At 45.4% G+C, this 21,195-nt stretch overlaps 1 protein-coding gene across 1 annotated transcript in view; it reads right to left on the bottom strand.

The window, feature by feature from the left end:
- The window catches only part of TRABD2B (TraB domain containing 2B), a 265,855-nt gene extending 247,086 nt beyond the window's left edge, over positions 1–18,769 (bottom strand). The window contains exons 1-2 of the mRNA XM_033066866.1: positions 18,471–18,769; positions 17,485–18,045 (exon numbers count right to left, since the gene is read on the bottom strand). Of these exons, the coding sequence (XP_032922757.1) occupies positions 17,485–18,045; positions 18,471–18,578 (669 nt within the window). The 5' untranslated portion in view covers positions 18,579–18,769. The remainder of the gene's footprint in view (positions 1–17,484; positions 18,046–18,470) is intronic.
- Positions 18,770–21,195: the final 2,426 nt, after the last annotated feature.

Below are 21,195 nucleotides of genomic sequence, written 5' to 3'. Positions count from 1 at the left end.
TCCTTTCATCTTGGAATAGAAAATTTCCTTCGATAGCTTTAATTATACTCAGGCAGACAACACATTGCTGTTGGGTTTGGGGGGTAATTCCACTTTAGAACAGATTTGCTTAATTGTTTCCATCAGAGGAGAACTTGAAAATATTTCTGGCTTTTAATTAGCAGGTTGGCAGCCTCACTCTTAACTCTTTCTCAAATAACTCTGGATGTTGAGGCTTAGAATAAATTAATTTGACATGAGCATGATGCGCTCTGTAGAGCTCCTGACAGCCACGAGGTGTCTCTAGGAACTGTCCCAAAAGGGGTGTGAATCCTGGTTAACCAACAAGACAAAACCTGAAATTCAATCTCTGCAGAAGCCTGTTTTTTGTCTGCAGTTGTAAAAACTTTCTTTAATAAATGACTCCTAAAAGAGAGAGCATGATCTTGTCTATCAAATAACTGTGCAGTACTAGAACCAGAGAAAATATATTTACAGAGTCAAAGAATGGTAAAACAAGGGTCTACATCTGGAAGCAGTAAAGGAAAACCTTAAATATGTTAGGAAAAAGTTCCAACAGTGGAAGTCACTTAGACAAAGGAATACGTTGCTAGTTGAGAATGCATGAGGCAACGCTAGAAAGAGGTGCTTCAGAGATGAATTTTGAATTTTATCATAACAACACTATTTGGCTGTGTCATCAAGAGCATTAAAACCCATGCTGATTCTCAGAACTTGAAATCTCATAATCCAAAACCTACATCTGCATTCGGGCAGCAGCAAAGCACACAGCAAATGCTCTTTGCACAGAGCAAGTGGTTAGGACCTAGAATACTGCTGAAATACCGGAAACAGCCTTTGTCAGGGAGAGGTCATTGTCCTGATAGTCACTGTGTCCAAGGAATTAGCCAACATGGCCTTTACTGACTGAATCTCTTAAACATTACTCTGCACTGAGCAGTCAAACAGAAATAGGCATAACAGAATGGGAACAGATACAGAAACTGTTTAGAACCAAACGGCAAAGCCAAACAAGAATTGCAAGCAGAAGGCTAAACTTTCAACTCAAAAGCTGAACTAGGCAGCTCATCTCCTTAGTGATAGAAAGATGACATCTCTTAGGAGAAAAGAAAAAATAAACCCTCAAAGTCCAAACCACGACCACCTCTTTTATCTGTCTCATTGAATGAAAGGGTAAGTTGGTTGTCTGGTGACATCTGGGTCATCTGAGCTACAAAGAATGAAGTCCTGGAGCTGCAAGAGATGTAAATCCAGTATTTATACTAGAGCTTATGTGGCTTCCATGTATGTGATTTTTATTTCTGAAATGAACTTTAAGCTAAGACAATACAAGAGAGATCATCTTGATGAAAAATGGAGATGAAACTGCCATGTCCTGCCTCCCATGTCATTCAACTTCAAGAACTTCAATGACCATGCACAGCATGACATTACTGATGTAAGCAGGGATCTACCTTCTGTAAATCAGGTGCAATTATAGATTAAGTAGGCTGTAAAGCGTTATTACTCTCCTGATGTTTGTAAAGAATTTTCTATATTCTACATGAAGAAATTTCTATATTCTACATAAAGAAATTTCTATGTTCTAGGTAAAGTCACCCTATGTCAAACAACCTGCCAGTCAGGCATCCCAGAGCTGTGTTACAGAGCTCCCACCAAGCAGGCACAAGAGGACTTTCTTCTCCCTTGGTTAGTTCATCCAAAGCTGCTACAAAATTTCCACTATTTTAATTGCTATCCATGGTTCAGTGGGGAAAAACAGTAATATCTCAATAAAATGTTATGAATTCAGCCCTTTCTATCTTTAATGTGTTGTTACACACTAATAGCACAAAAATTTCCAACTGGGTCACTCACCAGATTGTTCTTTTGCTGATGAAACACATGGGTTTTTCTAACTTCTTTTAAAATTTTAAATTGAGACATTTCAAGGAACATTTCTTTCCTCAAATACAAAAAAAATTACATGAGCACTGTTTCTGTTTAAAAAAACAAAAAAGCATTTTCCAAAAATAAGTAACTCTACTATCTTGCCCATCTTGCACGCAGAGAACCAAAACACAAAAGACCACGTCAGGATTGTCTCTGAGGGCTCAGAAAACTCCAGCCTCCTCCTAACAGAGCTCTCCTGATAAGCTTGGAATAGTGCATGTAGAGCTCATGGAGTCCAGCTGGCCTAGAATACTTCATGGATCACAGACAGGTATATTCCACATATGGAGAATGAGCAGAAGAAATAGTGAGGGGCTGCTGCTATTTCAGAGCCTCATACACCCACTAAGGCTTTGTCCCATCCCACAACATTTTCAGACACTTGAAGCTGATTCTCCCTGGACTCTGCACACTCCAGGCTGCATCCAGCTGCTGCTGAAGGGGCTCTGCAGTGTGTACTGCACAGCAGGCTGAGCAGCCACAGGAGGTGACAGGAGTCTGGCACAGCTGTCCCTGTTTTCACTGTCCATTGCACCCCACTCCTGCATGTTGAACTGCCACTCCAGTCCTTGCCTTGAGCTGGCAGCTCTCCACTGCAGCACATTCCAGTGGCAATGGTCCCGTTGTGCTGTGGATGGTTGGAGGCACCATGGGATGAGAGACACCAGCAGTGTGTCAGGCACAGCCGAAAAGGAACCACATAGCCTCAGTGGGGCTCACTGGCCACACCAAATGCCAGCCTCTGCCCAGTGCAGAAGGCTCCCAAGAAAAGGCTAAAGTTTGAGTAAACACAATGGCACCTCTTACACGTGGACAAGCTGAGCTTAAAACACCTCATTCTCTTCGATCCTCTGTTTTACACTTGGACAACCCTTTGCTCTTCACAGGCTCCTCATAAAGTGCCATGAGTTACACTTCAAATGCACAGGGCACGTTCCTGTCATCTCGCAAACCACCGGTCCTGTTCAGGGCTGCCGGCCAAACTGCTGGATGGACCTGGTCACCCCTGAGGCATAAAAACTCTTGTGAACAGGAGGAGAACTGGACAAAGAAGACCAAGGACATAGTCTTCTATTGATCCCAAATGTGGAAGAGAATTCAAAGGGCTTCAGACAAGAGGGAAAGCACATTTGATGAAATAAACCCAATATTTTTGCTGTTTTGATAGGCACGATGGATGATAAAAGATCTTGGAAGGCATTAACTCTACTTCACACTAGAGTGCTGTTAAAGCCAGCATGGCAAGAGACTATAACCCTGTAAACATATGTTGTGTATTAGATTTTGATCTGGCAGCTTGCCTGAATTTTGTTTTTTTAAGACTCCAGCAAGTTCCAAATACACTTCCATGTTTGTGTTCCAGCAAATGAGCAAAAGGCAGAATGCTTGAGCGACGGGGACAAAGGAATGCACTAGACTACAAGATCATTTTTTTAAAAAGCCTCCATTAGTATTGGCACATAAGAAAGAGGATGACAAAAATATCAGCAAATTCTTTTTTCTATCCCTTTCTCCAAACTTTTTTTTTCCAGTGTGCACTTCACAGCTGCTGAGAACTGCAACGATTTAGTCTCTTCTATCCGAACTATCAATATGGACAGAAGTGACAAAAGAACACCTTTCCAGACAATTCTGTGACTCCCAACTCCTCACCTAAAAAGCAGCCTACATACCATCCTCTGAGTAGCAATTAGCCTGGGTCCCTGTAGGTGCAGAAGAAATTCTTTGGAGAGGCATTTCAGACTGCTCAGGATTGAGAGTTCCGGCTCATATAAACAAACACTGCTACAAGAGGCAAAGCTGATATGGATTTATGCAAGGAATGCATACACTGAATAAGCAATTTGATAATTAATGGAGTTGACAGGCACTTTCTAATAGTACTCAAGTATGTGCAGACTGAATGGTTTCATATACAAGCTGAACCAAAGACAGTATTAATTTTTAACCCATTTTATACCTAATCACTCAGATGAAGGAAACACATGGATTTTTTTCCTCTTGGGTATTAGTCTTGACCTCCCAAAGCCTGACTATTGGGACATAAATCCTTTGCACTAAGTACTATTGCACACAACAAACCCGCAGATGTCTTGTACAGGATGATTTTGTTCTTAAAGACTGTTTGAAGAATGAACTTTTGATTACTTTCTGGGTATTGATTGCTTCTTTTATGTCCCACAGCATAAATGCAGCAGTTTTGCTCTTAACAAAGAGCTGAGAGCTTAGTTGCATGAGTTCAGGAAATTTCTGAAGAGCCCCTCATGACTAAAAAAAAATTTCTTTTATTACTGGCTTCCAAGCAAGCCAAACCACTTCTCCTACAAGCCCAGCTGCAGAAACCAAAGATGCTTAGTAAAGTCTTGAGCAAATCACTGTCCCACCTGGCAGGAGATGATGGTAATTTATTGTGCATGGAAGACATTGTGACATTTTGAACTGCACAGGGAGAATGGAGCAGTAATATAACTGCTCCCACACAGGAATGAGATACTCAATGTTTTCTCAGTCTGGAACAGGTTCAGGGATGATGCCTTGATCTGTTTCACAACTTCACCCCTCTTAGGATCAGGAAACAGGCTTTTAATACATTTGGTTTATGTTCTCATAGCCTAGACAACAGAATAATCTAAAGGTTGTATCCACAGAAACCACCTGTAGAAACAAGACTTGGTCAGTCCTTCCTTATCCCACACTCTCCTTCTCCTTCAGTGACAAAATCAAAAGCAAGACCAAGACAACCACTTTCTAGGGCCTCCATTAAAGGCATGGAAAGACCAGAAGGGACTACTTGAAAACACACTGTCTCCAGTCATTGAAGCTGTAGGTAATTGGAAAATACCTATTGAATGGCCCCAGTTCTCCAGCAAAAGGCAGATGAACTGTCAAATGGAGTTAGATTTGAGGTGCTTCAGGCCCATTATTCTGCCCAGCTCAACAGCAGACGCCCCAGAAAGTATATATTAAATATATCCTCTGTTAAAAGCCTTGTAGATGGGGCAGAACTCGGGCAGCCTGCTGGGAACCCAGCAGCAAGTCAACTTGCTACAACTGCTCAAACATCAAATGACACAGTGCTGCCTGCTAAGTGCCCCCCACTCCAACTCCAGCTGCACTGCCTTTGAAGAAAGGTGCAATGCCTTGTGCACAGATGTACACACCGAATAAAGTCTTTTAAAGCACGTGAGAAAGAAAACTGTCATCAAAATGTACCGAGCAATTACGGGTTGAAGGTTGAACTATTATTACTTCATGCCCTCCCATTCCCCTCCCCTCCAGGGTGGGAAGAAAGGGGGAGGATTATTCATTTGTATTCAAGCACTTCATTAATGTTTATAAGAGAATCCAAACACGCAAGCAAAACAAGGACGAAACACTCGCGCCAGACGTGTGATGCGATAAATGTCACTGGAGCAAATATTTAGATCTGTTTACAGAAAGGCCTATTAAGTCCTTTTTGAAAAGCTGTGCAGTGTTGTGGCTTGGTCTCTGCCTAGCAGCTCCAGCGTAAACACATGGAAGATGGCTAAGTCTCTCTCTCTCATTTTGTTATGACATCTGGAAACCTAAGGAGGTTGGGAGAAGCCAACTGGCTGCCCTACTGCAGTGTCTAGCTAGAGGGTCTGCCTGTTGAATGATGGCAGGACATACAAAGTGGAACTGCTGAGTTCTTCAGCTTGTGCCAAAATCAGTGGATTTTCAACACAACAATCCCTCAACAAAGGTTGTTGCAACACACAAGCCCTTGGTTCATTGCTAGTGATGCAAGTCTATGCTCTCTGCCATTTTTCAAAACCATTTGCATTTGAGAAAATCAGTTCCATTGGGGGTTCAAATAGCAAAGAGGAGTAGAGCCACTCTATTCAGCAAGGGATGAAGATGTGTCCCATAGTCCCTTGCCCAAAGAGCTGTAGGTACTGGAGATCACAATCAGCCTGGACTTTGCCAGATGTCCCTTTCACATCACCATCTCATCAGCTCTAGCCCCTCCACATACAAGTATTTCTTTTTCTAAGAGTACTAAATAAGATGAAGGGTGTAATAGATGGAAAAATCATAGTCTTAGCTCAGATGTCTAACAAATTGGGGTATTTCAGCCTCTGAAGTCATGCCTCAGTTTCCAACATGTTATGTAAGGCCTACAGGTATAAAATTGTCGGTGTTGTGTACACAAAGACTCAGGGCTCCTTATCCACATGCCCAGCTCACTTCCCTTCTGTTTGGAAGGAATGGTGCTCAGGCCATACAGATGTACAGGACTCTGCAGAGTGACCTCAAGTGGTGCTGGCTGAATCAAAACACTTTTAGTTTGAAACTCTCCTTCTGACTTAGAGAGTTTAGTTCACTTTTTTTCATGGCATCAAAAATTCAACATGAAATCATGAGTAACTCTACTCAGTCTGGTTTTAAAGCCTATCAAAATCACAAAGAAATTAGAAGAATATTGACTAACATTTCTTTTCTTCCTCGTTCTCTTAATGAATTATTTGTCTACCTGAAACTCCTTTCTGCATAAACCAGAGGAAAGACACCTTGCCTGGTTTCAAGAGATACAGTTTTGGGTTCTCAGTACAAGGATTGCCAACTTGTTTGATTTGTTTTAACGGGAACTACACTGGGCTTTGCCCCAGAGAACAGAGGAACACGTGCCAAGTCTTTTTGGATTCTCCCATAGTTATATTCCAAGCTATCTATACCTTCAGGTCTAAGTACTCTTGGGAAAACACACCTCTTCTTTCCCTGACTGATAATGATGGATTACTGATGTGACAGCTGCTAAACTTGTTGTTCTCTTAAAAAGTGTAAGAAGGTAGTGATACTTCGTGTTTTACAAGAACAGAAAAATTCATAGGACCACTCAGCTGAACAGTAAATAAACACTGGTTGTCCCTACTGCATAACAGGGATTAATCTTTTCAGACTTAAGCATCCAAGAGAATTTTTTTTCCTGCTAAAGTTTTCCTTTCTAATTAGTGTCCCTGACTAATTCTTGCAGAAAATGTGCGACAGCTTAGTGGCTTAGTCTCAAACCACGGTCCCTTCATGATGTTATATTCAGCTGTTATTCTCTGCTTGTGCTGTGTTATACTGCTCTGAATATACCAGACTCGTCAGGAGTGCCAGGCCTCAAAATGTTGTCAGTAGCATGCCAAACATCCACAGGGAAGAGAGAGGAATCCCTTTCCCTACTCTTGCTCAGCTACCTCCTGCTTTGGAGCTAACCCTTGGGTTATTTACGTTGCGTGACCTTGAGATAAATGGCATTTGGCAGGCCGCCGGATGACTTTGTGTTTCAAATCAAACACTCTCAGTTTCTCCCACACTGACAATGGGAATAATTCCTGAATTCTTTTTTGGGGGTGGCTCTTCCCATCTCACGCCACGGAGCTCTTTGGTAGATACGTCAGGGTTGGTGAACTTTAGCTTGACTTTCTTGTTAGACTCAAGTACCAAGTGGTGTGTGTGGTTTTCTTCTGTGGTTTGGTGTGTATGTGTGTGTGTGTATTTTCTCTTTGTCCCAGAGTGTCTGCACTGCTGGTATTAGAGCTACAATTGTTCTATATATAAAGCAAAGATCCCTTGAATGATCTGCCAAAGGCTTTATCTGTGAACAATCTCTGTCTGTACTTGCTTTGCCGTTAACCAGTTTTGACTCTACTCCATAATGGCTGGAGTTGCTTTGCCTTAACTGATATGTATCAAAGAGAACTGCTAAAATTAACTGTTCATGAACTGTGTCCAGGATGTTAGATTAACTCATGTGGAATCCTTCAGAGCACAAACTGATTTATGATGTGTTATGACATTGTTATTTGATGTGTTGCACAACAACTCAATTTTAAAAAATGAAGAGTGCTCCATTAATAAGAGATAAATCTTTCCAGTGTAATTCAAATGAATCTGCAACAACTTTAGAGAGAGTGTGATAAGGGATCTTGTGTGGGTTTAGTGATTGTGTTTTGCATTCTTAGGAATATCTTCCACTGGAATCTCTTTGTCAGTAATGACAAAACCCATCCAAAATGTGCCAAAATACAACAACTTTTGGGAGATTTTAGCTCTTTGTACTTCCTAAAATACAAAAGGGTATTACTACAAGGGATTCCCAATAACTAATACTTCCAGCTTTGAGAATGTACAAGTGCATCAATGATGCTTTCTTTCCACTTCAGAGCCATAATATTCTGAAGTCCCTACAGGGTACATCCATTCCAAGCTTATCCAGCCACAGTTAACACACAGCAAGTGCTCAGAGCAGTCAGTTTCATTTTCAGGAAAAAAGCCCATCTTTATACATTTAGATATAAATCTAGTATTTTTTTAAAAGTAAGCACTATTCCATTACTGGAACATGAACCCGTGCAAATGCTGACTCTAAATTACGAAGTTTTTAGAGTGTGTTTCAGATGAATACATGTTAAAGGCTCAGATCTCTCTGGATACCCAGCTTCAACAAAAACGCCTTTGAAAACGAGCTTGAGCTATATACTGTACAGCATGTCTCATTTCACAGCCAAGCCACTCAAGTTAATAAAGAAAATCCTCTCTGGCCTCACACAATTAGCTCTGGGTAAAAAGCTGGCCAGTGCCAGTCTGCAGACAGGGAAAAGCTGATCCATAAAGCTGGACAGTGTTTCATGCCTGCAAAGGCCTGTTGCCTTGAGCCTTGAGCCTCTGAACCTCATCTTGCCACCAAAACACCTGGATTCTTTCAGGATGGTATAACCTGGGCTCATGGACTGAGGAGGTATTTTCTCACTGGTATTCTGTAAATGGAAAGGAGAAATAGAGAAATACTGAAGGAGCTGAACTGCATCCCAGTTGTTTGAAGGCTCAGCTGTATTAGAATTGTTTTGGCCATAACTTTGAATGAGAAACTTGACTTTGTTCAGTTCTGTGTGCCAGTGAGTTACCTTCTACAGCAAGCAGATAATGAGCTTTTTTGAGAATGTTCTTTCTAGCTTTTTCCTGTCTTAATCAGGAAATTCATTATGAAAAAGAAGGGCTTTTATATCATTAACTCTTAATGTAAACAATATTTTCAGGCCCTTTTTGCAAACTTGCAGCTCTCCTGCCTCTGTGATATCTCCAAAATAAAGAATTACCTCAGCTTGAAAGCAAACTACAAGTTAGCATCCCATTTGACTCCCAGTATGTCAGGACCAGTTCCTCCCATGGTGTAAAGCTTAGCATTTTCACAATTAATAGTGCTGTGGTGACTTTACCAGTGCTTTAGAAACAACGAGACACATTGGGACATCCCATCACACTTCCTTTTGGAATAACTTTTATCTCAGTCATCATTTCTAAAACTGTAAATCAAGCACATGCCAGGAATACAAAGACCTTCAAAAATTTGGGCATGTTTCTCAAATCACCCTTTTGCCCTCTCCCTCTCTGCTGACTCTGCAAACTCCTGCACTGTGAGCATTTGGTCTCACATTTAAATAAATATTCCCCATCACTATTATGCTGTCACCTGTAATAGGAAAAGGCTGCAAGAAATCAAAGGAGAGCTAAATTTGTGCAGTGGCAGAAAGCGTACAGAGAATAATCAGTCTTCATTGTGATTGTTAACAAAAGTGAGGGAGTCTAATGGAGACCTTGGATTTAGTACAGGCTCTAAAATACTGAGGGGAAACTGTCAAGACACAACGGCCTACTTGAAAGAAATACTTTTCCTGTGTTCCTCATAACTTGACTTTTATTAAAATGGAAAGAGGTTAGAAAATAACTGTAAGTTTTGTTTCCTTTTTCTCATTCCTTGGCTCACTAAGGGAGTCTGATGAATATTGCTCTGCTCTATGAAGGCAGCTTCTTCTCTGTTCTATGTGTCAGAGATATCTGTGTCTCCCAACAAGTATCCCAATGGAAGAGTTAGAGAAGAAGCAGCAAGCAAGTTTAATTAAATTTAATTAAAGCATTTGTTGCTATTTCCTTAGTTATGTTATACAGCTAACATGCTGCCTGTGACTGAATTTCTAGCTTTTTGCCCCATCTTAGCTAACTCCTATTATCCAAGCAGGAAGAACCTCTGGACTGGAATTCATGTGGAAGTCTTCATAACTTCCACACTAACTGAGCCTAGGAAAAGAAGAAATCAGGTTAGTTTCTTTTTCTTGTTTTACAATCCTTTCTCTATGTGCTACTAGGAGTTTCTGGGAATAGTTCAGTGTTTTCCCTGGCTTCAAGGGACTCTCTGGAATGGGTACAACACACAGGATTTGGTCTGTCACTTGTAACACTGATACCCACTAGTACAAGCTGCAATCCTGATTTTGAGCAAGTCAGGAATAAAACTCACTTTTGACATCTGCAAGAGTCTTAAACCCCTCAGTATTGTTGCAGTGCCTGGACAGAGGTGATCAGCAGTGGTCCATTGATAATAAATCTAATTACAGTATTTCAGGGATGATGATTTCTTTAGGCATAACTGGCCTATGAGAGTCTATGTATGATGAGAAATGGGGTGTCCAGGACTATGCTAAATAACCCTCAGAGTGGAAAATCTTGGGTCTTTGATCTCATTCAAACTAAAAATACTTTTGCTAATGAGCCTCCTCAAGTCATACAACATCCACTTCAAAATGCTGAGCACATGGTTTTCATTTACAGTTTTTAGCAACTTTCATTTATATTGTGCTAGAAGTCCTGAAATTACTTGCACCAGAAGCTCTAAAATATTGGAAATCCAAATGTGAAGGATTGCTGTTGGAATAACTAGTGATAAAAGCAGCAGACATGAGTGTGAATTCCTGCTTGAGCTTCTGACAGGTATTAACCAGGTCACTTTTCATTCTCTGTGCCTTTAAATAACAATTAGATCCAATAAACAGTAACAATAATACAAGGTAGCTATATTGTTCTCTTGAGCAACAGAAAAAGCAAATTCATGGAAGTGTTGAGACATCATAACTACCAGTCATTGTGATGGATACAACCAGTCTTACAGTTCACTTGCATGTCTGCTCCCACTCTGCAGAGGGCATAGTCTTGCTCCAATTCCAGCCCAAGAACTGAGGTATTAAGTTCAAACACTAATATCTGCAGTTTTAAGTTCTGCAGGCACCAGTTTAATTTCTGGTGTCTGGAACGAGCTGGAAACGATAATACTTTTGGGGTTACAAAGGAGTATTAAGTTCAAAAATTGTTGCAATGTTCAGAAAAAAAAGGTCTTAGTAATTGCAACCTAGAAATCATTTGAGAGCTTCACAAAGAAACTGAAATTTTGTCATCAACCCACACTGCTTTCTGTAGATTTTAAGTATAGTGGCATTGAGATCTGTACTGGTGGTCTGCTTGGAAGAGGGATTTGGGAAAGTGTGAGAACACAAGGCAGATATGTTTCCCTGTAAAATGGGGCCCTTTTAACATAGACCCTTGAAAGTTAAAAACAATGAAGTTTCTAAAATACCAGTCATTGCTGAAAACCTCTGTTGTTGTGCTACAACCTAAGCACTGTGCTCTGAGGATGTAGCTTACAGTCATTCATCCAAGCAGGCAGGGAACCTCGCTAATAAGAGCAGAAGATGAAAGAAATCACACCAAATTCACATGGCTCAAGCAGCAACACTGTGATTTCTTCTGCCTTTTACCTGTCTCATCAACTCCTAACAACAGTGAAAAGATTAATAAGTGTTTGCAGTGTACAGCCCAGCACAGGGGAAACCTGTTATTTTACAGTATGTCCCTCTGAAGTCCCTAAGAACGCTTTGCCAGGAGCCCTGCCACTGATCTCCTCCCTGCAGGAGTGCAAGGTGAGTGAGTGCCCTTGCCTAAGATCATTTCTGGCCTTTGCAATCCAGGAACCTCTGACTCACCTGAATGATGTGGGCTGGCTTTGTAACGTGGATTGCTGCTCACTAGGGAGCTGAGGGGAGGCTGTGAAAGATTTTCTGAGGACTGTAGGTTGCACTGTACTTGAAGTTGAGGTTTTTAAGGTCAATGGTTCATCCTGTTTACAAGCAAAGCACTCTGGGCCTGGAGGAGGATCCTGACTGCTGCTGCAACAGCATCACAAAGTGACAGCAAATAACAAGCAGATTGAAAATCACTGTGAAAATACCATTTACTAAACATGGGCTTTTGTACCTACTGGGATAGCAGCTCTGACGTGGCAAACACACACAGGAAGAAATGGCACAATTCTGCTATTTGACTTCTATACACTGGTAAAGTCAAGCTGCCTCAGGTACAGTGGGGGCTCCCTTGAGTGTCTGTCAGCTTGTCTTCTAAGGATTTTTCCCTTTAAAGGCCTATCTTATGAAGATGTAATTCCTACCTAATACAAATCACAGGCAGCACCCATAATTTTGCAAACAAATTAACCATCAGAATCCTCCAGACTTGCTCGTGGGAGGCAAGTACACCTGCCTTGGACTTGGATGTTACCAAGGGAGGTGTGAAGGATCAGAGAGAAAGGAAGGGCTCATACCTGACCCGTTGTACAAACACTTCTGGCAGTTATATACACAATAAATAAAATAGATGAATTGCCAGCTGCCCCCTGAGCTGTCATTAGTGACTGGCTGTTTTCTTAATAGGCATCAAATGCCTGGGTGAGCCTTGCAAGGGGCTGTGGGGCAGGAGCACACAGTCACTGACTGTACAGAGCAGCACCTACAGGTGGGTACAGCTATAAAACATCAGCTGCTGATCCTTCCAGGTGTTACTGCCACTACTGTAGTTTAACTGCTTGCATAGTTTCATCCTCAACAGTTCCCCTGGTGGAGACATAAAGCAGCTCCCACTAGTATTTAAAGGGAATTAAATGGAAGGATTTCTATTTTTGCTGTATGAATTTCTACCCCGAGGTTAATTTTGCTGGGGGAATTTTTTACCCTGGGGCATAAGGGGGTGAAGAAAGTGATAGTTTAACAAAAGCCAGCAAGCTCAAAACTATGTGCGCTATGTATAGCTATGTGAAATCAAATCCTTTAACAACATTTCTCTCAAGAACATTCAGCAATCAAAACAGGTAATGCTGTTTTTGATGACTCCTGCTCTCTTCACGAATTCTGAAATTCTATAAAAGCAAGAAGGTGCCATTTCTCCTAGGCAAAAACCGCTTTTATTTCAGGTTTTTTTTTTTTTTTAAACAGTAATACTCTCATATAAACTGTAACGCTATCAAAAGTCAGTGAGCTCTGAAACTGAGCCCTTTAATTCAGTTCAGATCTTTCATTAGGACAAACAAGTAAATTTCTCTTGAAGTCAGTTACACTGGTCCTGTCAGCCTGGAGAATCCCAGCTTTGTGGTCACAGAAATGTCTAGTTTTTCAAGGGGACAGGGCAGATTGAATAGAGAGTCCAGGACATAGCCCTGCCTATATATTACTGTGTATATTACTGTTTTGCCACTGAAGGTCCAGCTTCGAGGCTGCAGAGCAGTCAGTGACCAAACATGATGGACCACCCATCGGCCTTTTATTAACCAGCACTTGTTCCCCCCTCTAATCCTATCACCAGTGTAATCAAAGCTGCCATGTCCCAGGGTTTGATGGAACAGCAGGACCTGGGAAATGAAGCCTGATTTTGTTAACAAAGTCATTCCTGCCCCATGAATGCTGTCTCATTGGTAGAAAGAGGGGAGATGAGGTTTATTTGTGCAGAGAACGAGGCGGCAAAGAAATTAAAAGGGGAGAATGGTGAAGTGTGAAGTTTAATCTGGCACAGTCTGAGGTTTCTTTCTTTGAGGCCGTCTCTGATCCAATCAACACTGGTTTGATATTTAACATCTCCCCCTGCAGTTGGAAATGATACCAGCCGGAGGAGACCAGAGTCAGGGCTTCCCAAACAGCCAAAGGGGAAAAAGGGGGTGCTGGCAGCTCCCCACCAGCCTGACAGCTTCCCCACCAACAGGCTGGCATGAAGCTGGACCCTGACACAAACTCTCCCTACGAACCTTGGGATTCAGGGCATCTGCAATGAGCTGCATGCAGACTGTCCCTGAGGAGAGCAAGCTCGGGATAGGATGGGAAAGGGATTTTAGTTCTAATGTGGAGGAATGGTTATGAACACTGTCTGGGGATCCTGCTGAGAAACAGGATCAAACACAAGCAAGAGATGCTACCCATCTCCCCAGGGAACAGCAGTTTGGGTAGAGGAGTAAGACCTTCCTTCCCCTTGCTGACAGTGCAGCCCTTCAGTGGGGACACACTGCAATACTCTGGGGTGATGGGGTCCCATGACAGCCCTGGGCCATCAGGGAGAATGCAACAGACCTGAGCAGCTGCAGGAGCCACCACCACAATTCTCCTTCCTCCAACAACAGCCTGGGGAAAGCTTCCCATCATAGACCCACACAAGGGTCCCAAAGAAGAGAGAAAGCTTAGCTCTATTCTGAGCCGGCCCTCAGAGGACACCTGATGAGTCCTCACAGCCAGTAGTGGCTGCAGTGTCTCTGCCAGGATTCTACAAGAAGGCCTGGAATGTTATCTGCCCCTCACCAGATCTCAGCCCTGGCCAACTTGATTTTGCCATTTACTGGCCACTCTCTACATAAACATCAGTGCTGTCAGACAGAGTTGTCTGCTTCCTCTTCTTCACTCACCTCAGCTCTTTCTGTCCCACCTTGCATGAAAACCCTGAAACTTCAAATACCAATGAGCAGTGAAATATCAATCTGACACAAACCTGCTATGAACTCCCCTAAATCCAGGCTCCCAACACTGCCTTCTGCTGGGATTCAGACACCTTGACACCACCCCTACCATAGCCGGGGCTGGACTTTGAGTGACCAGCAGCTGCCAGAGTCCCAGGAGGTGGGATAACACTTCCCCCAGGATCCAAGCAGGAAAGCAGCTGGTCAGCGGGAGGCAGGAGGATGGGAGTGATGTGGAAAAGCAGCAGGAAACACTGTGCAAGGGTTTCAGGGGGAGCACAGCGCCAAACTACAAAGTTTTGGGGTTTACAATAGAAAACAATGCTCCCTGCCCTACCTGCAGGAGCTGGCTCTCCAGGAAGCAGCTAATTATATGAGCCACCTTAATCTTTTTATCCAGCTAAGACAATCAACATTTCAAAGCCACAAAAAGAACGTTTCAAAGATTGTTCCTGGTCAAAAATGCAAGTGTATCCACTTTCTTTCAGAGCAGATCAAAACTAAGTACCACACCGGGACCACTCCTAGATTTCCTCCTCCTCACAGTATCAGATTAACAGATTTGGTGTATGTAGTCAGATTAAATATTTGCAGTAGCACAAAGCTGCCTTTGAGGAGAAGAAGTAGGGAAAAAAAGCTTTTTTTGTCTTTTTTTTTAAATTTGCTTTGGGCAAAAATACTGGACTTTGGGGACGTGGGAAACAAAAGCATTGACATGATTCAGCAAGGCACAGTCCTAAAACCTGAATTCTGAATGCAGAAATAATGTGCAGCATTCCTGTAATAATAATGCTGAAAACAGGTAAAAAACCACTGATGCCCTTAGCAGATTTGGGACTATAATTTATCACAGATGTTCTCATCAAACTGTGCAAACACCCTGCGAGACAAAAGCTGCTCAATTTCTGATTTCCATTTTAGCGTGTTTTAATTACGTGTTGCTTAAGGAAGGCTCCAAGACCTGGAACTGGGAGGTGAAACCTTGCAATAGTAATCCACTCCACCAAATTAGCACAGTAATACACCAAGCAGTAGGACTGCCAGACAGTGTGATAACATTACAAATTACTATTGTTAAACAACTAGCCAGGTGTCAGGATGCATAGAAATTTAGAGGAAGCAAGAAAATAAATATCTGGTTTGTTTTGTTTAATTTTGTCTCCTGTTGTTCTGGTGGCCTTGTTCCCAGAATAAAGCTTCAATCTAGGAAAATTCCTCCTGAACACTGATCTATTTCAGCAACTTTGTCAATTCTCTCTAACAATTAAAATGGAATGTATTCTTTTAATCAGCACAAATGTTTTGCATAAATGACTGTCCTTTGCTTGCCAATAGCAGTAATACCTACTGTTCCTTTTTAGATTATTTTTGGAGCAAAATGAATGGGAAATTTTTGTTTCTATTTAAAAGTTGGACAGAGAAACAATTATGGTTAAGAGCAGCAGTGAATTTTGTACTCTGTCCCTTTCCCTTTCTCTGTTGCTCACTCTCTCTAAAAAGAAAAAAAATGTAGTATGATTCACATGTAAAAGGCTTCCAAGTGGTACATTTTTAACCAGGTGTTTTCATGTGCTTGATTCTAACTGCTATTTTTGACCTAATACAACCAAACAGTATAGGATGTCTGGAATGGTTAATTATTTCTACCTCACCTTAAAGAAGGGGTTCAACAGAGAGTACAGGAACTTAAATCTTTCAGACAGAACAGTGTAAACGAATTCCTTGATTTGGATGTGTATAAAATAGTGCAAAGGTCCTGAGAGGCTTTCTTTTAATTATTTCTGTTGATAAACAGGAAAATACATTCAAAAGTGTATGCAACAAATCTTCTCTGAAGGCTGTATGCAGTTAAGACTTCTAGTTGAAAGATCGGATGAAGCAAATGTTAGTGAAAGCCAGATTTTTCCCCTTCAAATAGCTCCTACTGGATTTCAGGGGAGCAGGGGGTGAAGGCACTCTAAGGACATTTTAATCACACCCAAGATTAGTCCTTTAATCCTTATTCCCACATCACCAAGAACTTTTTTGGTCAAAGCAGGACAGTAAGGTAAGACTGGAAATAGACCAATCCAAAACTAATGACAAAAAGCAGGTTAAAAATGAAATATCATAGCAGTAACTGACACCATCCTAAAGCTCCCCTAGATTATTTGTTTTCTTCCACACACATTCATTTCCTCAATTTCTAGTAAATCTCATTTCACATAAACAGTTCCACAAAGCAAAGTCAATAGCTGTTACTGTGTTCCTGATTAATCCACTGAAATGAGATAGATCTCATGGCTTAGTACTTGGTTGTTTAAAGCTAAATCCATTGAAAGAATTCCGGAGTCCAGTTACACCAATAACTTTTGTTTCTTCACCGACATCCTTTTCTGTTTGCTGAAATTTACCTGCTCTACAATGAAATAAACCCATGTATATTGCATACTCAATTTCCTCCAGTACTAGGGCAACATGAGCCACTTTGTTTTGACCCGGAGTGACCACTAAAAAGACGACTGACAGTTTGCATGCACTCAAATCAATTTGAAACAATGTTGAAATTTCTATTTTCATTGTTCATGCTTCATCCTCTTCCTGACAAGTACCACAGAGCTGCTTTACTTCAAAACAAACAAACAAAAAAATCACTTTTTACCCAGCTCTGGGACAGGATGGGAAACATGCAAGTTTCCCTCATAAGTGGCTAGCAAGCAGACACTCACATTCACACCGTGGACATTTGCCCCTCAAATAAATTCTACATGTGATGCATGCACAGTGCTCGCCACGCACATCACGGGGTTTCTGCAGGTAGCGTGGATCGCTGGGATGGAGAACACAAAAGCTGTCAGAGCCCATGAGTGACCAGCAGGTTTGGGGTTCGTCCCCATCAGCTGATGGGAGTGCAAGGAGAACAGCCCCCACATCCTGGGATAAGACACGAGGCCCAGAAGCCTCCTTACCTGGGAGAAGTTGAGCCCGTTGAGCGGGTGACACTGCTCCTCCACCCGCTCCACCGCACCCGTCTTCTTCTTCATCCTCTCGGCCTCCTGGGCGAGGTAGAGATCGAGCACCGGCACCCCTCGGGAGCGGATGTCCGTCTCCGTCAAGGAGTTCACCATGAGCATCACCCAGACCGGCCTCTTGCGCTCCCAGTTCCCGGCGATGGCGTTGAAGAGGTAGTCGGCATAGAGCCCTTTGCCCCGCTGGTCCGGGGTCATCCAGTGGGGCAGCATCAGCTTGATGTAGTCCAGGTGGCGTTTGAGGCGGCGGTACAGCTCCCGGGGCAGCACGTCCTGCAGGTTCTCCCCGTGGGGCAGCATCTGGCAGCTGGCCAGCCCCGAGATGGTGTACGGGTCCGTGAGGTCCAGCTCGAAGTAGACGCTGGAGCTGGCGTGGAAGGCGGCCTTGGAGTTGTCAGGGATGAAGTCCCAAACTCGCGTGTAGGGCACGTGGATGGTGCCGAAGAGATAAGCGGGGGGGTCACGGCGAATGGTCCAGAGGAAGGAGTTGAGCTCTCCTTGCTGCGGGGAGGACAGAGGGGCCGGTCAGTGATGGAGGGGCACAAAGGCGGCAGGCAGTGATGCCAGCCTCGGGGCTGCCCGCGGGGCAGGAGGAGCGCGGATCCCCCTCTATCGCACCAGCCCCACGCGGGCTCGCAGCAAGCAAAGCCCACGGGCACCATGAGGCCCGCGCGGGGCTGGGTGCCGCCGTGACCCCCCGCTCGCCCCGCATCCCTCCGGCCCCGCGGCAGCCCCGGGCCCCTCGGCGGGGCCGCGCCGCCACACCTGCGGGGCCACGCGCGGCGGCGTGCGCGGGGCGGGGGGGTCCGTCCGTCCCTGCGCGCCCCCGTCCCGCCCGCGCCCCGCGGCCCCCGCGCACCCGCGGACACGCGCGCATCCCCCGCGGGCCGGCGCGCCCCGGCCCGGCCCGGCCCGGCCCGGCTCACCGAGCGGGGCAGGTCGCACTGCCCCGTGTCCATCTGCTCCCGCCGGGCCGCGGCGTCGGGCAGGAACCCCCCGAAGACGAAGCAAATCAGCGTCAGGTTGAGTTGCATCCCGCTTCCTCTCGGTCTCCTCTCTCTCCTTCCCAGATGAGCCTTTTTGGATTTCTAGGATCTTTTTTTTTTTCCTCCCCCTCCTCCTGCTCTTCCCCCTTTTTTTTTTTTTTTTAGCCTTTTTTTTTTTTTTTTTATTCAAACAAACTTTGCCAGTCCCATCTGCATCTGACAAGTGCAGGGGGAAGGACTGGCTGCCCCCTCCCTCCCATGCTCTCCCCCCTCCCGCCCTTTCCCACCCCCACCCCCTCTGGCTCCGGGCTTGTCAGAGGCGCTGGATGCTTTGGGGAGGACGGTTCTCATCGCCAGCCTCCGCCATGCTTTGGAGTTGCAGACCGGAGACGCTCCTTCCCGCCCCGCCGCTTCGGGAGGAGGTTGGGAGGAGAGGGGCGGGGGGGGGAGGAAGAGGAGGGAAGGGGGAGAGAGCCGCCAGAAAGTAAAAAAGTTTAAAACCAAGATTTTTGGACTAGTTTTTTTTTCTTTAATTCGGCGGTGGAGAAGGGGGTCCCGCGGCGCCCTGCGGAAGGCGGCGGCGGCCCCCGCAGCCCGGCCCCGCTCCGCGCTCCGCGCTCCCCGCTCCGGAGGCCGGACCCGCGCGCCGGCGGAAAGTTCCGCGCAGCCGCCCCGGCCCGCCCGCGCCTCCCGCCGCCAGGGGGCGATAGAGCCCCAGCGGCGGCCGCGGCTGAGGGGCGGCGGCGCTTCCCCGGCGCCCGCCCGTCCCGCGGCACCTGCGCGGCGCGTCCCGCGCGGTGAGCACCGACAGCGCCCAAGTGAGAAGTTCCCACATCCCCAGACTCAGTCGATTGGCAGAGTCAGTCCGACGGGGCTTGTCACGGGCAGGACCCGAGGGCAGCCGGCTCCCCGGGGGATGCCCTGGGGCGCCCCCGCTCAGCGCTGGCCGCGCGGTCAGGACATGTCCGGCTCTCCCCGGCCCCTCCGAGCCCGGCGGGGAGGGCAGCACGGGGACGTGGCCCCTGCTTGGCGCGGGCAGCGCCGTACCCCGCACCTGAGCCTTTCTCACCGGGACCCCTGCCTCCTGAGCGTCACGGGAGGATGGAAGGAAGGAAACGTGTAGTTTTCAAACATGCACCATTAGCGATCCGGCTTCCACTTGGACCGAAAAGCCTCAGCAACACGACCTGAGGTGATGGAGCACTTCCAGGGTCCCTGGGGGTCTGGAGCTCTCTGCGGAGGTCGTTGTGGAAGGCGTTTGCGTTCAGCAGCTCCAACTCACACCACTTACCGTGTGTTTAAAGGGTTTCAGAGCAGAGGACAGCTGACAGTGCCTGTCGCCGTTCTGGGCAGGGTTGGGAGTCAGGGTTCGAACACAGCCCATTCTCCCTGCGGGACACTGCCCAGCCCCGGGTATCGCGCTCATCCTGCTGTGTGCAGCAGAGCCGATCTGTATCCTGGCTTTCCCATCACCTCCCCGACTGCAAACCCTGTCTGAAACTGGGAACTTCCTCACTGTATTGACAATGACCAAAACTACCGAGAGTTTTGCCAAGGACAGTGAGAAGAGACTTGGGCCCACCTGGATGTAAACGTGGCTCCCCGTGAGCCCCTTGGAGACACTTGCTGTGGTGACTGATGGACAAAAGCAGCCACACGGGCTGCTGGAAGGTCCTTCAGAACCACTGTGTGTGCATCCCGTGCGTGCTGCTCCTGGCAGGAGAGCATCCTCCTCACCACAGTGTTGGAAACAACAGCTCTTTCTAAGTGATATTCTCCATCCTCTTCTCTCTCGTCCCAGGTCTCCCAGACAAAAATCAGGTGGAGTAAGGGATTGGTATTTCCTCACTGTGTTTCTAGTTCTTTAATATTTCAAATAAATATTTCATTTTTTGGTTCCACCCAGATACGGTTCAGATAAGGGAAAAATAGAGAAGGACAGAAGGTTTTTTAGCACACAGGGTGTCACATCACTGCAGTACAAGATGGTCCAGTGAGACAGGTGAGTCGTGGCCACACTGGGTGCTGGTGGCCGGGACTGACCTGTGGCTCTGTGCTGTTGGAATATGGAGTGACAGCAGATGTGTGTGTTGATGTGTAGGCAGTGAGTGCTCAGTGCTCTCCCCACCAACTCACCTCCCTGGCATTGCTGGTGTGATGGCACAATCCCACAAGGACAGGGAAGGCAGGGCCTGGCTTTGTGTGCCCACAGCATCTTTCTCTCTGCAGCAGCCCCACTTTTCTGCCAAGTGTGCTTCAGCACACACTCCCAGCCCACCCACCCCAAATGTGCAGGGTGTCACTGTAGCTGGCTGTGCCCAGACCTGAAATGAAGGTCCAGAGCAGGAAAGATGTGCAGTCCATGTCCCAGCAGATGTCACACAACAAGGGCTAAGTAGAGTCACAATACAGGATCCTGTTGCTTTTCCCTATGCTGCCACAAACCGTTTCACAGCTACAGCCTTGATGCTGTCACAGCACTGTAACATGGAGCTGCATTTGCTCCACCTGGACCAAACTCTCCTTGCATTCAGCAAGTGCCACTTCCAAAGTGACCTGGCTGCACTTGCCTGGCTTAGTGGCTTTGACTTGGTCTACGCTTTCTCTAGCTGCTTCCCAAATCTCCTCCCAAACCATGAAAGAACAGAGGGCCCTCGTCAGGAGG

The sequence above is a fragment of the Catharus ustulatus genome, chromosome 9 (genome assembly GCF_009819885.2).
Source record: "Catharus ustulatus isolate bCatUst1 chromosome 9, bCatUst1.pri.v2, whole genome shotgun sequence".
NCBI classification, from domain to species: Eukaryota; Metazoa; Chordata; class Aves; order Passeriformes; family Turdidae; genus Catharus; species Catharus ustulatus.
Note: the sequence above shows the minus strand (reverse complement) of the source record. Positions and strands in the feature narration are given on the sequence as shown.